The sequence below is a fragment of the Pleurodeles waltl genome, chromosome 2_2, assembly GCF_031143425.1.
Source record: "Pleurodeles waltl isolate 20211129_DDA chromosome 2_2, aPleWal1.hap1.20221129, whole genome shotgun sequence".
NCBI lineage: Eukaryota > Metazoa > Chordata > Amphibia > Caudata > Salamandridae > Pleurodeles > Pleurodeles waltl.
The window spans coordinates 65,532,126-65,551,282 of record NC_090439.1 but is presented as its reverse complement, the minus strand read 5'-3'; the positions used below and the strand labels follow the sequence as shown (position 1 = coordinate 65,551,282).

The following is a 19,157-nucleotide window of genomic DNA, read 5'->3' as shown; positions in this document are numbered from 1 at the left end:
TTTTTGTCGATTGGTTTTGATGAGTTTCGTATGCGTCGAGGGATGTCACAAAAGACCGGATTCAAGCCCTTTGACTCCTGTCACTGAATGATGTCAGTGATTGATCCCCACCTTGTCTGCCTCGGGTGTCTGCAGCGCGACCACAACCCAAAGTTGTGCTCCGACTGTCAGACCATGAACCCTAAAGCTTTGAGGGAGCAGTCCCTAAAACTCATGGCTGTCCGGCACTCGTCTCCACGTTGCTCCTGGTCTCGTTTGAAAGGAAGGTCAGGAGACCGGTGGCGGAGTCATCACCACTTCTCCTCCTCCAATTTATCTGGATGGTCAGGTCACAAGAAGAACAAGACGTACAAGACCAAACATTCTTCGACTTCACCACATCACTCGGACAACGTGACGCAGGAAGAATGTCAATGCTCTAGGCCTCCATCTTCGGAGCCTCCATCTGGGTCAGCTCCACGCTTCCCTAACTCTCCAGGAGCCAGTGCCACCCCTGCCCAACTCAAAGAATTTTATGAAGCCATGCGCCTCATCTTTGGGAGACTTGCCAACTCTTGGCGCCGTCAGGCCTAGGAGAGTCGGTGAGGGCCCTCTTTGGTTCTAAGTTGTTGGCTTTGGCCCTGACTCCAGAGGGCACCTCCGGATCCGTCCAGAAAAGACAGTTGGACCTAACACAGCGTGACAACGCAACCTTTCCCGGCATCAGGACAGACGTAGACACTCCGGATGTCTGTTGGACCCACAATTGACTCCGATCCTATAGTGATCCCCCACGACCGGGAGCCAGAATGGCGTCACTCAACACCAATTCTGTTTTCCATGGGCTCTCCTGGGCCCAGGGCAGATCCTGACCCATATTGCTATGGGTATAGATATGGGGATAGTGTAGAGGGGTTGTTGGACACTTTAGATTACCAGCTTGACCCTGACATGTTCTGGGTTCAGGATTTTTTCGACACCAACGCGTTAGACACCTCATCTGACACTGGCATGCTTTCTCCCCCTCCCGTGGCTACGGAGGAGGGAGCCTCATACTCTATAAGGTGAGAAGGGCTGTTGAAGTTGTGGACCTCGAGCTTCCTTCTTTGGAGGTCAGGACTAACCTCCTGACCGAGGTGCTTCAACCTGGGGCCTCCAATTCGGATCCCCTCCTTCCCTTCAATAAAGCCACTATCGGCCTGCGCCGACCGACCCAAAATTCCTGACCAAACACCCTATGCCTGAGAGTCTTGTCATCCAGGCTTTGTCATCCTCTGGCACATTCCCTACCACTCCCCTGGACAGGGAATCAAAAAAACTGGATAGCTTGGGGAAGAATATGTTTTCTTCTGCCAGGCTGGTGCTGCGGTCCATGAACACAGCATGCCTTTTGGGTCGATACTCCCATACTCTCAGGGATACAGTCATGCAAGTGCTGCTTCGAGTCCCGGAGGAAGCTTGGACTATTCTCTCCCAAGTGGTTACAGACGGGAGGGATGCAGCAAAGTTCATGATCCGTTGTGGACTGGATATGACCTACTCACTGGGCAGATCAGTTGCATCAATGGTGGCCTTGAGGCGCTACACCTGGTTGAGTATGTGTCACTTTTCAGGGGACGCCCAGCAGTCCTTGATGGACATGCCCTTTGATTGCACCTGTCTCTTCGGAGAAAAAGCAGACTCAGCACTTGAGCGCTTTAAGGATTCCTGGGCTATGGCTCTGTCCCTTGGCCTTGTAGCTGCTCCTCGCCCCCTCACAGTCTGCTTTTCGCGGCATTCATGGCTACGGAAGGAGCACCCAACTCCATTGCTTTCCACCTCACCACTGACATGCCTATGCTGTACAGCCGCTGTGCGGCTGCAAGATCTCACAAGCTCGTGGATTAGGGACCCAGCAGTCCTCCCATTCCACCCCGCCTCCTCCTCTGCCTCCAAGCCCTCCTAATCAGTCGGAACACCTGGGACCAGCTGGCAGCAGGATCCGCCATCACCTGCCCCACTGGGAAAGCCATTACCATGGACAGGTAGGTGTTACAAATTGTCCGAAGGGGCTACTCCCTCCCCTTCGAGACTTCTCCTCCGGCCTTGCCACCATCATACGATCATCTGTCGGAGGATTATTTGGCACTTCTCCATGAGGAGGTCAAGGCTCTCCGGGCCAAGAGAGCCATAGAGAGGGTCCCTGCGACAGAAGTTGTTTGTGGTTGTTATTCCCACTAATTTCTGGTGCCCAAAAAGGACAAGGGCCTTGTCCCTGTCCTTGATCTCCAGTCCGTCAATCGCTTGCTCAAGAAGGAGAAGTACAAAATGCTAACCCTAGCTCAGGTCTTTTCTGCCCTGGACCCTCAAGACTGGATGGCAGCGTTGGACTTGCAGGACGCCTATTTTCACATTCCTGTCCTGCCGGCCCACAGACGTTACTCGCGATTTGTGGTAGGTCACGAGCACTTTCAGTTCACCCTGCTCCTGTTTGGCCTTACCAGCGCCCCTCGGTGTTCACAAAAGTGATGGTAGTGGTTGCAGCTCATCTGCGCAGGTTAGGGGTTTCAGTCTCCCCCTACCTCAATGACTGGCTATTGAAGGCGGACACTCGCCAGAAAGTCGTCTCCAACCTCCAGGCTATGGCGTACCTCCTGCATTCGCTGGGGTTCACTATAAACGTGTTGAAGTCACACCTGACTCCCTCTCAGAAGCTCCCTTTCATCAGAGCTGTTCTGTACACAGTGCAGTTTCAGGCTTATCCTCCCGAAAAGCGAGTGGAGGATATTTGGGTTATGATCCCGATGTTTCAGCCTCTATCCTGGATTTTGGTGGGAATGACTCAGAGGCTGCTGAGTCTCATGGCCTCCTGCATCATGCTGGTGCAACATGCCAGCTGGCATATGCGGGCTCTACAGTGGGACCTGAAGTTCCAGTGGGCGCAGCATCATGTGGATCTCTTCAACATGGTCCAGATCTCGGAGGGGACTGAAGAAGATCTGCAGTGGGGGTTGTCGAATCAGGATTGGGTCAATGGCAGATCCCTCTACCTTCCCCAACCAGATCTCACAGTAGCAACAGATGCGTGACTCTTGGGATCAGGTGGCCACATGGGAGAGGCAGAGATCAGAGGCCTCTGGTCTCCGGTATAGTCCGGGCTCCACATCAACCTTTTGGAGCTCCTGGTGAGCCGACTTGCATTGAAAGCATTCTTTCCCTCTCTCAAAGGAAAAGTGGTGCAGGTGTTCACCGACAACACCACCGCCATGTGGTACTGCAACAAGCAGGGCGGAGTGGGATCGTGGACCCTTTGTCGAGAGGCTCTATGCCTCTTGACACAGCTGGAATGCCAGGGCTTTTCACTGGTGGTTCAACATCTGGCAGGCTGTCTGAATGTCAGAGCAGACAAACTCAGCTATTGATGCATAGTTGGTCACGAATAGCGTCTCCTTCCGGAGGTGGCGCTTGGTCTCTTTCAGCAATGGGGGTAACCTTAGTTAGAGTTGTTCGCCTCGACAAAGAGCACCCAATGTCAACTGTTTTGAGCACTGGAGTTTCCAAGGCGGCACTCACTCGCCCATGCTTTTTGTCATAAGTGGAGCTCAGGCCTCCTGAATGCCTTCCTGCCAATACTACTTCTGTCCAGATTTCTGAAGAAGATCAGGCATGACCGCGCCCAAGTAATCCTGGTGGCTGTGGACTGGACATGAAGAGTCTGGTATCCTGAGCTATTGAGCATGGCCATTGATCCTCCAATCAGATTGCCCCTTCGGGAGGATCTTCTGTTGCAGCAGCAGGGGACGGTCATTCACCCGAACTTGTTCTGTCTCCGCCTCCTTGCGTGGAGATTTCAGTGGCGTCAGTTGACAGCTTTTGACCTTCCACTCGAAGCTTGTGTTAATATATTGGCAGCCAGGTGTCCCTCCACCAAAACGTTATACGCCTGTTGTTGGAAGAAATTTGTGGCATGGTGTATCAACAAGTCTGTTGACACCCTCTCTGCACCTCTCTCAGAGGTTCTCCTCTTTATTCTTTCTCCTCCCTAGCAGGGCTCTGTTCTGGTCACCCTCAAGGGCTATTTGTCTGCTATCTCTGCCTTTTTATGGCTACCAGACCAACCTTTAACACTGCTCCACAACTGTCCTCTACGGGTCTTGACCCTTAAAACTGCCATCTTGATTGCCATCACCTCTGCTCGCAGAGTAAGTGAGCTCCAGGTTCTCTCTTCGAAGCCACCATTCCTAGCAGTACATCCTGACAAGGTGGTGCCTCGTACCAGGGCTTCCTTCTTTCCCAGAGTGGTGACATCTTTTCACGTAGGCCAATCAATCACCATGCCTACTCTTTACGCACCCCCACATCTCTCTCCTGAGGAGGAGAGACTCCACTGCCTGGATCCAAAAAGAGCGTTGGCGTTCTACCTCAATCGTACCAAAGATTTCTGGGTGGACGATAACTCTTTTTGGGTTATGTGGATGCAAAGAAAGGAAGAGGACCATCTTTCGTTGGGTAGTACTCTGCTTCAAAATGTGCTAAGCTTTGGCGAAAAAGCAACGCCCTGAGGGTTTGCGTGCTCATTCTACCAGAGCAGCTGCTGCTACCACAGCATTAGCACTCGGACTGCCAGCCCTGGATATCTGCCAGGCAGCAACGTGGGCATATTTGCATACATTTACCAAGCATTACTGCCTGGACAGTCAGGTCTGCAGAGACGGCTGCTTTGGCCGTTCGGTCCTCCAGTACTTTTTGGTGTGATCTTAGTTCACAGCCCACTACCAGGGATGGTATTGTTTGGGTATTTATTCTAATGTAAGGAATCTGCAACTAGAAGTCTCTATCAGATGTACAAGTTACTTACCTTCAATAACAATATATCTGGTAGAGACATATTCTAGTTGCATATTCCTTAGCGACCCCCCATCTCCCCTACACTGCAAACTGATTTCTAGGGACAGGAACTTCTCTTTGAGGGCCCTAGTTTTGGCACATCATTCTCATTCCGCTCTACTGGCGTGGAAAGTCATGAAAAGAAACTGATGTCAACGCGCCAGGGTGGCGCCTATATACGACTGCAATGTCCTCATGGCGACCACGTCAGGGACGCCCGCGGAGTTGACCGACGCCACCTGACGGCATGGAGGGGTACTGCTTGAAGAAAAATCTCCGGATCCTTTCTGACACCTGGGGGAAATTCTAAGGTAAGGTATCTGCAACTAGGATATGTCTCTACCAGATATATGGTTACGGAAGGTAAGTAACTTGTACATCTGCCCTTCCCTATCAAGGAGCTTAAACACCTGGATGTAGTCACTTTTCCATATGTTCTCTTTTGTTGTGGCTATGAAGTGTGCCCCAAAGGTTCTGTGATCCGCATCTAAGGTAGCTTCTTCACCTGCAGCTCCTTACTTTTCTTCTTTCCTTTCTCTCTGTCCCCTGCTTCGTCTTTGGGAGAACTGACTTTTTAAATTTCATCTACTATTTTAAATCTCTGCAACTTTTAGGCCCTATATAGCTATGGACCTTTGTGACATGAGAAGAGTAAAAAAACTGCAGTTCTCAAACATTAATAAACTCAGACAGTCTTTCTACTCTGGTGTCAATAATAAGAGTTGTAATTGAAGTTTAAACTTTTTTTTATTAATCATTAATTCGCATTTTTTTTTATTCTTTATTAAGTCAATACAAATTACACAACATATCATAAAGCATGTCCATGAATCTGATCCTTAATCTAATTCCCTTCTAAATTAGGAAAAGTGTATTTAGTCGAGTAACCCATAAAGAGTTCTCTCACGAAGCAGCAATAGCAACTCAGTAACATAGCATTATCCGAGTCAGGGAGTATCAAGAAATAAAGTATCTAATAGCTAAATAGGAACAAGCGTCTGAAGGTCCGTTTAACCTCTGAGGCTACTCAGTGGAAAAGAGAGAGAGATGCCAGTCAAGAAAATCAGAGAGAGAGTGGCTCTGCAGCAAGCTCTATAGAGCGTGTGTACCTGAGTGTCTCTCAAGTGTGTCTCAAAGCATGTGTGCTAAAGCGTGTGAATCTGTTCTTCACTTGCGACAATTTTTTACACATTACAATGATGCAAAAGTTTAAACAATATTGCAAATTAAACATCTTTGTGACCAGCTGGAGTCAAGAAACTCTGTGAGACAGGAACAGTTTCTGTCACAATTGTAGATTCTGACAACATTTGATACATTTTATTGTATTCAGCAATAGTCTTGAATTATGAAGGAAATTTCCCATCTGCTTCGCTTTCTCAAAAACAAAACACTTGTGTAAGTTTTATGCATCTTCTCATTCTGTCATCTCCTTTTTCACACAACTTCACACTAGAAGCCTGTTCATGAGCAACAAATGTTTAAACGTATTAAGCAATTTAAGAACTTCGATGCAGGTCAAGCAGTTAAAAGGAAAAAAAATATAACTCTCTTTTGTTAGAATAGGAAGTTTGCATCATGCAAAGATGTGCAAAAGAAAGATTTCAGCTGAGCTAGAGCAGTTTGGAATTTGCAGAGATGAGCAAGTTAACCAGGCACTGGTCTTGCAGAGTTTAGAAAGGAAAAAATGCATGTTTAATATGCAGCATTTAGTTAGGCCTACAATCCATTCATACTAGTTATTGATTTAAAAGCATTTTTTTAATTTCTACTGAAATCTCTATCACCTTCTTTTGCCTTTTACCTGCTCTTGCCCTTCTTCTCCATTCCATTCCTTGTTGTACTCAAACCCAAATCCCCCATTTCACCTTTTTGGTATGTTGTCTGTCCCTCTGTTGAAACCCTCTCTGCGTTTCCAAGGACTTTGTCAGTCCCCACCTCCATTTCTGTTGTCTGCCCGTCTGTTGAAAGTCTCTCTGCTTTTCCAAGGACTTTGTCAGGCCCCATCCCCATATCTGTTGCAACTTTGTCCTTGTTTCCTGGCACTTTGTCCATCCTCATCTCTACATCAACCACATGCATCCCTTTTTCTAAATGTATGCTGAAACCTCGTATATTACTGTAGGAAGCTGGCCTTGTGTGTGGTAGGTACCTAAGGTACTTACACCTTATACCTGGTCCAGGTACCCCCTATTAGTGTAGTGTAGGCAGTGTCTAGAAGCCAAGCTCTCTAGAGTTAGCTGTGGATGAGCAGCCAAGGCTTATCTAGGAGACATGCAGAGCTCATGAAATACCACTGTAGTCACACAGCACTCACACACATGAACGAAAACACTCAGGGGGTCATTCTGACCCTGGCGGCCGGTGGCCGCCAGGGCCACCGACCACGGGAGCACCGCCAACAGGCTGGCGGTGCTCCCACGAGCATTCTGACCGCGGCGGTTCAGCCGCGGTCAGAAGCGGCAAGTCGGCGGGCTCCCACCGACTTACCGCTGCTCGGGGGAATCCTTCATGGCGGCGGAGCGCGCTCCGCCGCCATGAGGATTCTGACAGCCCCTACCGCCATCCTGTTCATGGCGGGAAACCCGCCATGAACAGGATGGCGGTAGGGGGTGCCGCGGGCCCCTGGGGACCCCTGCCGTGCCCATGCCAATGGCATGGGCACGGCAGGGGCCCCCGTAAGAGGGCCCCGCAAAGTATTTCAGTGTCTGCCATGCAGACACAAATACGCGACGGGTGCAAACTGCACCCGTCGCACCCCTGCAACTACGCCGGCTCAATTCTGAGCCGGCGTCCTCGTTGCAGGGGCATTTCCTCTGGGCCGGCGGGCGCTCTTTTGGAGAGCGCCCGCCGGCCCAGAGGAAATGTTAGAATGGCCGCCGCGGTCTTGTGACCGCGGTGCGGTCATTTGGCGGCGGAAGTTTGGCGGACGGCCTCCGCCGTCCGCCAAGGTTAAAATCAGGCCCTCAGTGTTACAAAAATAAAGGTACTTTATTTTAGTGACACATGCCAAAAAGTACTAGAGAGACAACCCTCCAATTGGAGGTAAGTAACACACTAAGGGGGTTATTACAACTTTGGAAGAGGTGTTAATCCGTCCCAAAAGTGACTGTAAAGTGACGGATATACCACCAGCCGTATTACGAGTCCATTATATCCTATGGAACTCGTAATACAGCTGGTGGTATATCCGTCACTTTACCGTCACTTTTGGGACGGATTAACACCTCCTCCAAAGTTGTAATAACCCCCTAAATATATACACTATGGGGGTTATTCTAACTTTGGAGGAGTGTTAATCCGTCCCAAAAGTGACGGTAAAGTGACGGATATACCACCAACCGTATTACGAGTTCCATAGGATATAATGGACTCGTAATACGGCTGGTGGTAAATCCGTCACTTTTCCGTCACTTTTGGGACGGATTAACACCTCCTCCAAAGTTAGAATAACCCCCTATGTATCAGCAATAGAGATAGAAAGTGAGAGAAAACAGTGCATATGTGTAGGAGGCTGGCCTGATTTGTAGTTAGTACCTTGGGTACTTACACCTTATACCAGGTCCAGTTATCAATTATTAGTGAAATGTAGTAGTGTTCTAGGTGCTTTGGCTGATAGAGGTAGCTGTAGCAGAGCAGCTTAGGCTGAACTAGGGGACATGCAAAGCTCCTGCAATACCACTATAGTTACACAGTACGTATACACAACTAAAGACAATACTCAGTGTTACCAAAAATGAAGGGATTATTTGGGTGACACCAGGCCAAAAATATCTTAGAGGCAATACTCTTTCTCGAGGTAAGTATTATACACAATGGGGGTTATTCTAACTTTGGAGGAGTGTTAATCCGTCCCAAAAGTGACGGTAAAGTGACGGATATACCACTAGCCGTATTACGAGTTCCATAGGATATAATGGACTCGTAATACGGCTGGTGGTAAATCCGTCACTTTTCCGTCACTTTTGGGACGGATTAACACCTCCTCCAAAGTTAGAATAACCCCCAATATGTACACTAGACACCAAAATAAGGTAAGTAATTAGACGTAGGATAGTGCAAACAATAGGAAATGCTATAGAATGCAATGGGACAAAATAGGTCCAGGGCAACACAAACCATATACTAAGACAGTGGAATGCGAATGACGAATTCCCCCATAGACAAGTGTAGTCGGTAGAGAATCGCTAGGAGAGTAAGAAAACCACAAATGTGAGTAAAATATCCCTCCCAGAGCCCAGGAAAGTAGGAGTAAAGTACTGCAAGTTTCCTTAGGGCACACTACAAGTCGTGATTAGGGTTATTGCAAGAACCAAGCAAGACTGCAGACAACAAATGGTGGATTCCTGGACCTGAAGACCTGCAAAGAGAGGAGACCAAGTCCAGAAGTTGGAAGAAGTTCCAGGAAGGACAGGAGCCCCTGCCAACCTAGAAGAGGGTGCAAAAGAAGAGTCCCCGGTTGGACGAAGACTGCAGAAATGCACCAAGGGAAGATGGCTGCAGGTTCCTGTGTGACGCAATGGATGTCCCATTAAGAGATGTTGGATGCAGACGAGTTTTGGCACTGGATACGTCCAACAAGCCTTGGTTCAAGCAAAGTCGCAGATTGCGTCAAAGTGGCATTGCCTGAACCCAGGAGGAACCTGGGGGCCTCAACTCGGACTGAGGACGCAGAGGGGGCTCCCAACACTGGAGGGAACCAACAGATGACCAGGCAGCACTCACAGAGGTCCCAGGACATAGGGACAAAAAGGTGCAATTTGCGGGTGTTCCAGCACTACAAAAGAAGGTATCATGCCACCAGAGGACAACTCAGCGAGTTGAGATTCACAGGATAGAGTGCTGGGGACCTGGACCAGGCTGTGCACAAAGGATTATTGTAAATAGTAAACAGAGGCCTCAGGAGGTGAAGATGACGCAGTGCTCAGGGGTACTGTCGCAAATGGGGAGGGCAAGGTCTTACCTCCTCCAGATTTAGACAGCAGGACCTTAGGACAGTCTGTGTCGAAGGGGTCCACCACCTGTGTTCCAAGGAGCAAGCTCGTCGCTAGGAGAGGAGTCCAAGAGAAACGGTTGTCGACTTAGAAGGTGCCTGCAAGAGCAGGGAACTGACTCCGTCACTCCACAGGAGATTTCTTCGGTCCTTCTGGTGCAGAATGAAGACAGAGAGTCCCCAGAGCATGCACACCGTGTTGCAGTTGCTGGCTGGAGCTGAAGTTGGAAAGGAAAAGTAGCCCTTCTGGATACTTTGTTGCCGTTACAGTGGTCCCTGGAGCATTCTGCGGTCGATCTGAGGTCAGAGGATGAAGTAGTAGTTGCAGAGGATTCCTGAAGGAAACTTGCAAGTAGAAACTGAAGAGGAACCCACAGGAGAGACCCAAATAGCCCTGAGAGGGGGACTGGCTACCTTATCCAGTATGGACCTATCAAGAGGGGTCTCTGACATCACCTGCTGGCACTGGCCACTCAGAGGCCTCCAGAGCGTCCCCACACCTTGGAAAACAAGAAGGCTGAAGTCTGGGACACACTGGAGGAGTTCTGGGCACCACCCTTGGGGTGGTGATGGAAAGGGGAGTGGTCACTCCCCTTTCCTTTGTCTAGTTTCACACCAGAGCAGGGTACTGGGGGTTCCTGAACCAGTATAGACTGGCTTATGCAAGGAGGGCACCATCTGTGCCCTTCAAAGCATTTCCAGAGGCTGGGGGAGGCTACCCCTACCCAGCCTGTAACACCTATTCCCAAAGGGAGAGGGAGGGTGTTAGCCCCCACTCCCTCCCCCTCCAAAAAAGGAAATCCTTTGTTCTGCCTTCCTGGGCTTGAGCTGTTCAAGCAGCAGAAGGGCAGAAACTTGTCTGAGGGGTGGCAGCAGCTTGGGTTGCCTAGAAAACCCTAAAAGGCTGGTAGGCGCAATGCTGGGGGTCCTCAAAGGAGCCCCCAGAGTGCATGGAATCATACTTCCAGTATTGGCAACAGTTTTGGGGTATGATTCCAACATGTTTGATACCAAACATGCCTATGTTCGGAGTTACCATTGTGTAGCTGGACATAGGTAGTGACCTATGTCCAGTACATGCATAAAATGGCATTCCTGCACTCGTGAAGCCCATGAAAACAGACCTGGGGATTGTGGGGGCACCTCTGATAGGTACTTGCATCCTTCCCTCTGGGCTAGGAGGGCCTGCCTTAGGGGTGGCTTACAGCAAGGTGGCTTACAGCAACCTGGTGTAGTGACTTATGATGAAAAAGGATGCATGCACCCTTTCATGCAGGCTGCAATGGCAGGCTTGCAGAACATTTTGCATGGGCTCCCCATAGGTGGCATAATACATGCTACAGCCAATGGGGATTCCCTGGTACCCCAATGCCCTGGGTAGCTGGGTACCATATACTAGGAACTTACATGAGGGCACCAGTATGCCACATGTGGGGTGAAAAATAACTACATTACCAAGTTAGAAGGGAGAGCGCATTATCACTAGGGTCCTGGTTAGCAGGATCCCAGTGAACACAGTCAAAAACACTGACAAACAGAAAAAAAAGTTGAGGTGACACCATTGCAGGTTTATTCTCCAGCTTACCTGGCTTTAAGGTCTGCACCTGTCCTAAACCTCCCCTTGCCACCAGTCTTGTCTCCACCATCTGGGCCTTACTGACATCTGCTGCCATTACTGGAGTCTTCCCATGCAAAACATCAAACTCCTTCTGTTACTTATGACCTGCGTTTGCACCCTGACCACCTTTTCTATCCACCAGTACCATTCCCTGCCCTCTTCTTCAAATTCCTACTCCTCTACCAGTTCACCTTCCACAGCTCCTCCTTTTCATTATCAAGAACCATCCCATGTGGGCCATTAGGGCCAGACAACTCTTCATTCATGGTACTACTCAACAACTAAATACTGTTGCTGTCCTGATCCTTTGCTCCCTAGGAGACCACACCAGGCCTTGCCAGTGTTTTCACTGGTTCTGTCCAACTTTGTGTTCAGACTAGTCACCCTGGACCCTGACGTCCCTTCACCTGAATCGCTTGAGTGGTCTGTCAAGCAAAGGTCTCGTGTGTCAGGTATGATTACCACCTCCCTTCCTCCTGGCGTTAGTCTTGCATCCACGTTCAGCTACCATCTTCCACTTCTCTACCAACACCACAGGAATAAAAGTATAATCCATCACTTCTGAGCCAGACGAGTTCTGTATCCTGTATCATCTACACCTCTTGCCGACCCAGCTGTGTTTTCATTCCCTACACCCTCAGGGGTTTCCTTGACCTCCTCCTTGCCTGCTCCACTCCTTCCTCCGTCCTTTGCCCACCCATCTTAGCTTTTCTTCAGTCTCCCCACTGCCCTCATCCCCTCTCCACTCCAAAATGTCCACCACTATGACAGAGACCTTGCCTTGCCACAGTCTCTCTAACTCACTTCTGTCTTCACCTGCATGGCTATCTCTCCCCATCCTTGTTGCCCGCGTGGGGCACCATTCTTAATTCCTGCATGCCAGAGGAGGTGGGGCCACCCCCTTGCACGTCCAGCACCTCTTTGTGGCCAATTGCTGTTGCCACAAGCAGCTGACACTCGCCGCTCTGTCCCTTTCCCCACCTTGCCTACGCTGTGACACTTGGACCATGCCTCCATATATATTTCTGGGCGGACTTCCTCCCCTGTGGTCAGCTTAGAATCTGCTTCGCGTCAAGCCCATAATGCCCAAGCTTGCACCTCCCCACCTCCTTTCCTAATAGAAAGACAAAACCTGGGCCGCTGCTCTTCCCATTGTCCCCCCCCCCACCGCCCTGCTTCCAGGACAGCCTCCCGACCTTGGCCCTCAGCTTTGAACAAGACCACACGGCCGCTGCCACAATATCTGCCACCCTCTGCAACAGAGGACCCCCTGCCTTGCCCTGACTCGGTGCCAACAAATCCTTGCACCCTTCTTCATTTAGAAAGCAGAGCATATTCCTCACCTTTCCCTCCTGCATGTTGCCTTACCACTCTACCTCGCTCACAATAATGTGATCAGTTCTTCAAAATACTGCTGCCGGCCCTGTTCCCAGCCACTGTGTCATTGCTGGGAACTAATGGCTCCCGAGCTCCCTCTGACCCCACCGCTGACCCTTTATTTGCCCAGTCACAAGAAGTGTATCTCCAAGCGCCTATTTTCAGTGTAGCTCAGAAAGTCAGGCTGTGTGAGTGATGACATGTTTCCTATTTGCAGTACGAGTCCTCATCAAAGATTGCTTTGCGGTCACCTGCATATCGATATGTTATTGAGGTCTGCAGTGAGAATTTGACGTGCCTTGCAGTCAGTGGGTAGATTACATTATATAATTGCACAGGACTGCAACTTGCAAATATAATTTAAAACAACCAATGCTGTAGCATCTTCCAAGTTACACTCTGACACCAAGTTCCCCACAGGCATTTTAGCCTAGGTTTATTTTTTAATTTGTTTTGAATATCGTTCCATCAAGGGTGTCACATTGGGATGGCGTGCCCATCTGCTGCAATTTGTGGTGGGCTTGTCTGTGGCTCTCCAAAGCTCTTAACTTTAGCTTAGTTTTATTTAATTTGTAATATTTGAGTGATATGGGAGAATGGTAACACAGGAGTGGCTGATTTGGCCCTGTTCAGGGCCATCTTTGTTGAAAAATTCTGTTGCATTGGCCTTGGACATCCCCCTCACCCTCGAGTTCCTAGAGCTGCTCTAGGCAATGTGCCCATTCTTCTGGAATAGCACATGTATTCAGTAAAGCATACCTGCAGACGTGTATCTGACTTTTATCCTTCTACTGTATGTGTACCAGCACAGGTGTACGTATCACTCGATAGGTTTACCCTCACATGCCCAAGGGCTGCCCCTTTTGTATCATTAGCATAACAGCAAATTAGAGTGGGTCCGATTTATATAGGGTACTCTGTCGCAAAACAAAAATGTGTATGTTTGTCGTAAGGCGCCGTCATGTTTAATGTAACCCTGCAGAAAATCAGCAGTCAAACTGTTAAACCAGAAAACGTTTTGGGTGTTTTCTTTTTGTTTACCAGTGTGCTTGGTCAGAACAAAATTAATTAAAATGTTATAACTCGAAAGAAATGACAAAAACATAGAAAAGAACCCCAGATTATGCAAGGAGCTCACCAGGGCCTCTTTTATCTATTTCAGACCATGAGTACTTACTCTCTTTGTTCCTTCCACAATGAAAATGTAATTAGTTATTCACAGTAGATCCTTTAAGAAATAGAAAGGCAGCGAGCCACACTTGCAGCGGTTTTGCTGACAGAACTATTTTTTGTTCAAATGCTGAATGGTATAATAACTATTTTTTTATTTAATCACATAATTTCCACAAACTCTTTTCAGGCAAGACATATGTCGGACTAAAAGTTGTCAAAGCCCTCCTTGCTAATGCAGACCTATGGAATCCCAAAGGACATAGGCCAATTCTGGTGGTGTGCTTCACAAACCACGCCCTGGACCAGTTTCTGGAAGGTAATGTTGGCTTAGTTACTTGATTTTAATATTTATGTTACTACTAAAATTGGTTAGTTTATAAACATTGTATTGATTTTCATCTGGAAAAGGAACATAGGGCCTGATTCTAACTTTGGAGGACGGTGTTAAACCGTCCCAAAAGTGGCGGATATACCACCTACCGTATTACAAGTCCATTATATCCTATGGAACTCGTAATACGGTAGGTGGTATATCCGCCACTTTTGGGACGGTTTAACACCGTCCTCCAAAGTTAGAATCAGGCCCATAATGTTAACTGGCAATGTATTTCACATTAGTTTTCTTGGCAACAGTATAGAAGAGCTAATCTATACTCGAAATAAAATCAGGTTAGGCCAGGAATCTTGCTTCAGAATGCCTGTCTAAATTACACAGTCATGTCCTACCCCTCCTTTAGACTGCAAGCCATAATGCAAGATCCATTGCCCCCCTAATTGATAAAGTATTTTGAGGCAGCCTCTGGATTTGTAGATCGCTTTTTCAATTGCCTTGCTTTACTCCATGTGGGAACACCAAAATCCTGCGATCTAGACTTCACAGCATCGTCGGAGTCTTCCAATATCCCTGTAAGCAATTACTAACTTCCATGCTACACAAAATTCTAAGCTAGTTGGGCAGGGGAAGTTCTCCCAGTATTCCCAACAGTGTACGTTTCACTTCTTAATTCTAGAGGGACCATGAATTGAGTGGCTTTCTCCAGATAATTTCATACTTCACTCCAAAAAGAATCAATCTTCAGGCATGACCAAAGTGTGTAGTAAAATGTGCCCATCTGTGTGCATTTACTAAGGCATAAGTCAATGTCTGCCCTTCTCGATATCTTTATTTGAGGTCATATGAGTCAGTTCGTTGGAGAATGTTATATTTTACCAGCTTAAATACAAATTCAATGTCAGCTTCTCTCAAGCAGTTTAAGATTTCATTCCATTCAGAGCCTTCTATACGGCCTAGATCCATCTCCATGGCACTCTATGGTGCTGCTAAAATTAGATATTGGACATTTAAATACAGTTTAACTCATTTCTGTATCCAGAAGGGAATATGCAAATCTCATCCCCTTGAATACGAACTATACTTGCCAAGAGCTGTGCTGTAGAGGCTTATGTTGGTCATATTTTGTCTTTTATAACACTTTGGTTTCTATTAAAAAAAACATGAGTTTATTAAGTGTCATGAGGAGAACTGATGCTGCTAGTTGAAATGGACTTCTCTGCAAAGCAGTTATGAAGTATGAGTGAGCACTTTTGTTGATTGATTGTGGCTATGTGTCAGAAATTGCTGCCAGCTCCATCATTTCTGTTCCTTTTGATAATTCACTCCTGTGTTTTTGTAACTTTTGTGTGAGTAGAGTTTTGGGGTGTCTGGGGGACCTCTAACCTCTTTTAGTTTAACAAAATGCAACTGTTCCCACCTGTTGCTGTTCTTACTGGCTTTCTTTAACTTTGGGGGGCCATAGTCTTTAGTCACACGCTACTGGGTGTTTCTTCTGCCACCCACTGAAAATGTTAACCCTGAATACATGTTATACAGTAATACTAGGTAAAACTGTTCAACCTTGCCATAATGTGTACCCAAGGAAAGACCTAGATATAATCAGTGCCACAATCAATCATTTGCAGTTAAATGTTCGAAATGGAATTAGAATAGCCACTCAATCAAACCCTACAGTTATATGTGAGTTCTTTGACTGGGAGGTACAATTGGTGTATTTGTAGGCATTTTTAAGGTGGATATGCATGCTTGATTTTTGCCAGCCAGATTTTAATGAGTGTTGCCGTCGATACTTTGATGATCACTATTTTCACATAACTGATACGTTTAGTTTATTTATTTATTTTCAACACTTACTGCAATAATAAGCTTTTTGTATCCGCTAAGCCATTGAGTTTGTATATGCATCCAGATTGTAGTGGTTGCAGAAACCACTTATATAGTAACATAGATTTGGGTCAACATATGTAGTACTGATGTAGCCTGGCAACAGGACACAAAAATCTAACAAGTGAAACAGTTCAGAAGTTGAAGACTAATGGATTGACATTCAAAGGTACAGTGACTGCAACTAAAGTGCAGTTGCAAGGCCAAATGAAAATAAAAATTGGTGAGGTGTAAATGTGTATGCAAATTATATACTATGCAGAATGACTGGCGAGGTATCTTGGTAGCAAATATGAGAGGGAGAGAGATAGCGAGAGAGAGAGAGAGAAGGAAGACATGCTTATTGGAAGGGGTTAGGACAGTTACTGAACTAAATCTTTCATTGGGAGTCTCAGATTTACCTGGGCAGCTTGTTCAAGCGGCAGGGGTACCACAGAGAATCTGGGAGTTACTAGGGACATCTTTTCTTCCGAGCAAAGTCTGTTTGAAATCATAAACTGTATAATGTTTACCTGATTTGCAATCTTACCTTCAGCGTATTCATAAACGAAGCAAAGAATCTGTGATGTAATGCTGTCGCTTACAGAGAGAGAGTGTGATCTTTTTAGGTGAGTTGCTGTGAGAGGTAAATTGCTACTATTTCATTATTTTTCAGGTCAACAATAAGTCTGCCAGCCATGTTCCTCACTTTTTTATTCTGATTTGGTATGCTGGTACATCATGATACAAGGGTTTCCTGTAGTCTGGCCTTGGAGTTGACCTATGCCCCAGTACTATGAAGTGGTATTGTGGGGGAATACGAATAGTATGGTTTTTCTTAGGAGTTTTATTTGGTGGAAAAAGGTTTTTCATGAATACTTCTAACTGCAACTTCCTCACCATTAAAATATCCCAAGTGGAGGCTAAATTTTCAAGCAATAGCTCCCATGAGCCGCATGTAGATACCTCCCATGCACACTGATATCATTTTCTTTCTTTCTGCGTCCTTTGACATGGATCAGGAGCACTATTCTCAACTTTGTTGATTTTCCGATGTTTTCCAAAATTGTTGCAAATGTCTCAGAATCTGCTAAGGAAAACATTGTCTTCCCCCATGACAGCAGATTCAAACGGTGCTGCAACTGCAGGAAGCAGAAATCAGTCACAGACCTTCAAGATGCGTGTCTCTGGTGTCTGCGCTCCATTCATAATTTGTGTGACAAGTGTACGCTGATGTACCCTAAGGTGATCAGAGAGTGGGATTTGAAGTTATATGTCACATAACATAAGAAGACATTGTGATAAAGTAATCTTCCCACAGGCCTGCTTCTGCTTCAGATCATGAGGCAGCTCCCTGGTTAAATCCTGGTCCCGCTCAAAGTCATTAGGTAAGCTGGGTGGTGGCGAAAGGGGTGTGTTTTCTGCACATTTGCACAGATGAGCCTTTCAGAGAGGGACCTAGAGAGGGGGATGAGATTGTTTTTCGAGTAGGAGACGACTGTGGAGAGGGAGGAAGGAAGCCTTCACCCTCCACAAGAGGAAATCACCTGAATATGTATACTTTCCCTGGCCCCATAGGAGTTGGCCGGTTGCGTGACACCACTTGACAGTGTGGGACCCTGGGTGGTGGGCAGTGGAGTGGGGTGAATGAGCCCTGGCATGAAAGAAGCTGCTGGGTCTTCCTCTGTGGGGATGGTTGACCCTTTCCATTCAGTGCTGCTGGACTCTCCCAGCCCCCTTCCGTCTTCCCTCTTCCTCCTTAATGCCCATTCTCCTCGCTCCCCCCGCCTTTCCGATTCTATGAACACCTACCGAGGTGGGAATTTATTATTGTAAGGTGTTCGCTATTGGCGTGAGGAAGTGGGACCGTATCTTAACCGCAATTGTTGTAAATCAAATTTATATATATAAAAAAGTAATCAAATAAGTCCACATCAACTGTTCCTCGCTCTAGAAGTCAGTCGACTTGTAGCCAAGTGACATGACTGGGCCCTGTTAACTCTCTGTTTCTTACTCATCATCAGTCATCAGAAACCCTTGTGGTCTTGGTGTGGACGAGTAAGGTTATGCCAAGTGCCTTTCCTTCAAGTCCTCTAGACAGAGAATCTAAGTGGATTCACACATATGTTAAGAAGTTGTTCTCAGCTAGCCTGCCTTTCTTTCTTTGAATGCAGTTTGCAATCTAACGAGGTACTCTCAAGCAGTGTGGGACATAGTCAATGACTGCTGGCCATTCTACAGAACCTCAGGACTTTAAACATGGCATGCGGACAGCAGCAGCCCGCCTGTCCAGTTTAGCAACTGTCCTGTAATTTTTGAATCTCCAGGGCCTGGGATGACGGCCAAAGCCATTCACCTGAACAGAAGCAGCTATTTTTTAACTCCTGTTCCTGTGCAGCACAGACCTTCTCTAATTTGGACTTCCAGAGCCACAGACAGCCATTAGAGTAGAAGTTCAAATTTTTCCTTTACTGCTGGAAATCCATCACTTAGGATCAAAGAGTGCTGGAAATTATTCAGAGAGGTTATGCCCAGCCATTGAATTCACCCTCCCACCCCCATATCCTCCCTGATCACCCATCCATGCTACAATTTATAAGCAGAGGGTCTACATTCTGGCTAGGGGTACTATCGAGAACATACCAGAGTCAGAAATAGGTAAGAGATGTTATTTTTTATATTTCCTCATACCTGAACAGGTTGGAGACCTATGGCCCATTTGTAGGAGGGTGGCCTGGTTTGTATTTTTTTTTTAATTTGTTTTTATTGTTATCAACTACTTGCTGTTTTTACAAGTGTAATTCTTCTTACAGTAACGTATTGTCGTGATTATACATTTCTGCTAATTATACCATTTCCGGGCTTTGCGGTCCATGCAGTACGTTACGCATTTGGTTAGCCTTTACCATGCATTTACTTAACTTATCAACAGTTATTTCTTCGCCCAATTGAAA

At 47.0% G+C, this 19,157-nt stretch overlaps 1 protein-coding gene across 3 annotated transcripts in view; it reads left to right on the top strand.

Annotated features, from left to right (window-relative positions):
• Positions 1-19,157, top strand: part of LOC138280126 (NFX1-type zinc finger-containing protein 1-like) — a 1,298,750-nt gene that overhangs the window by 346,063 nt on the left and 933,530 nt on the right. For all 3 annotated transcript variants that reach the window (XM_069219456.1, XM_069219457.1, XM_069219458.1), the window contains one exon: positions 14,194-14,322. In XM_069219456.1, the coding sequence (XP_069075557.1) occupies positions 14,194-14,322 (129 nt within the window). The remainder of the gene's footprint in view (positions 1-14,193; positions 14,323-19,157) is intronic.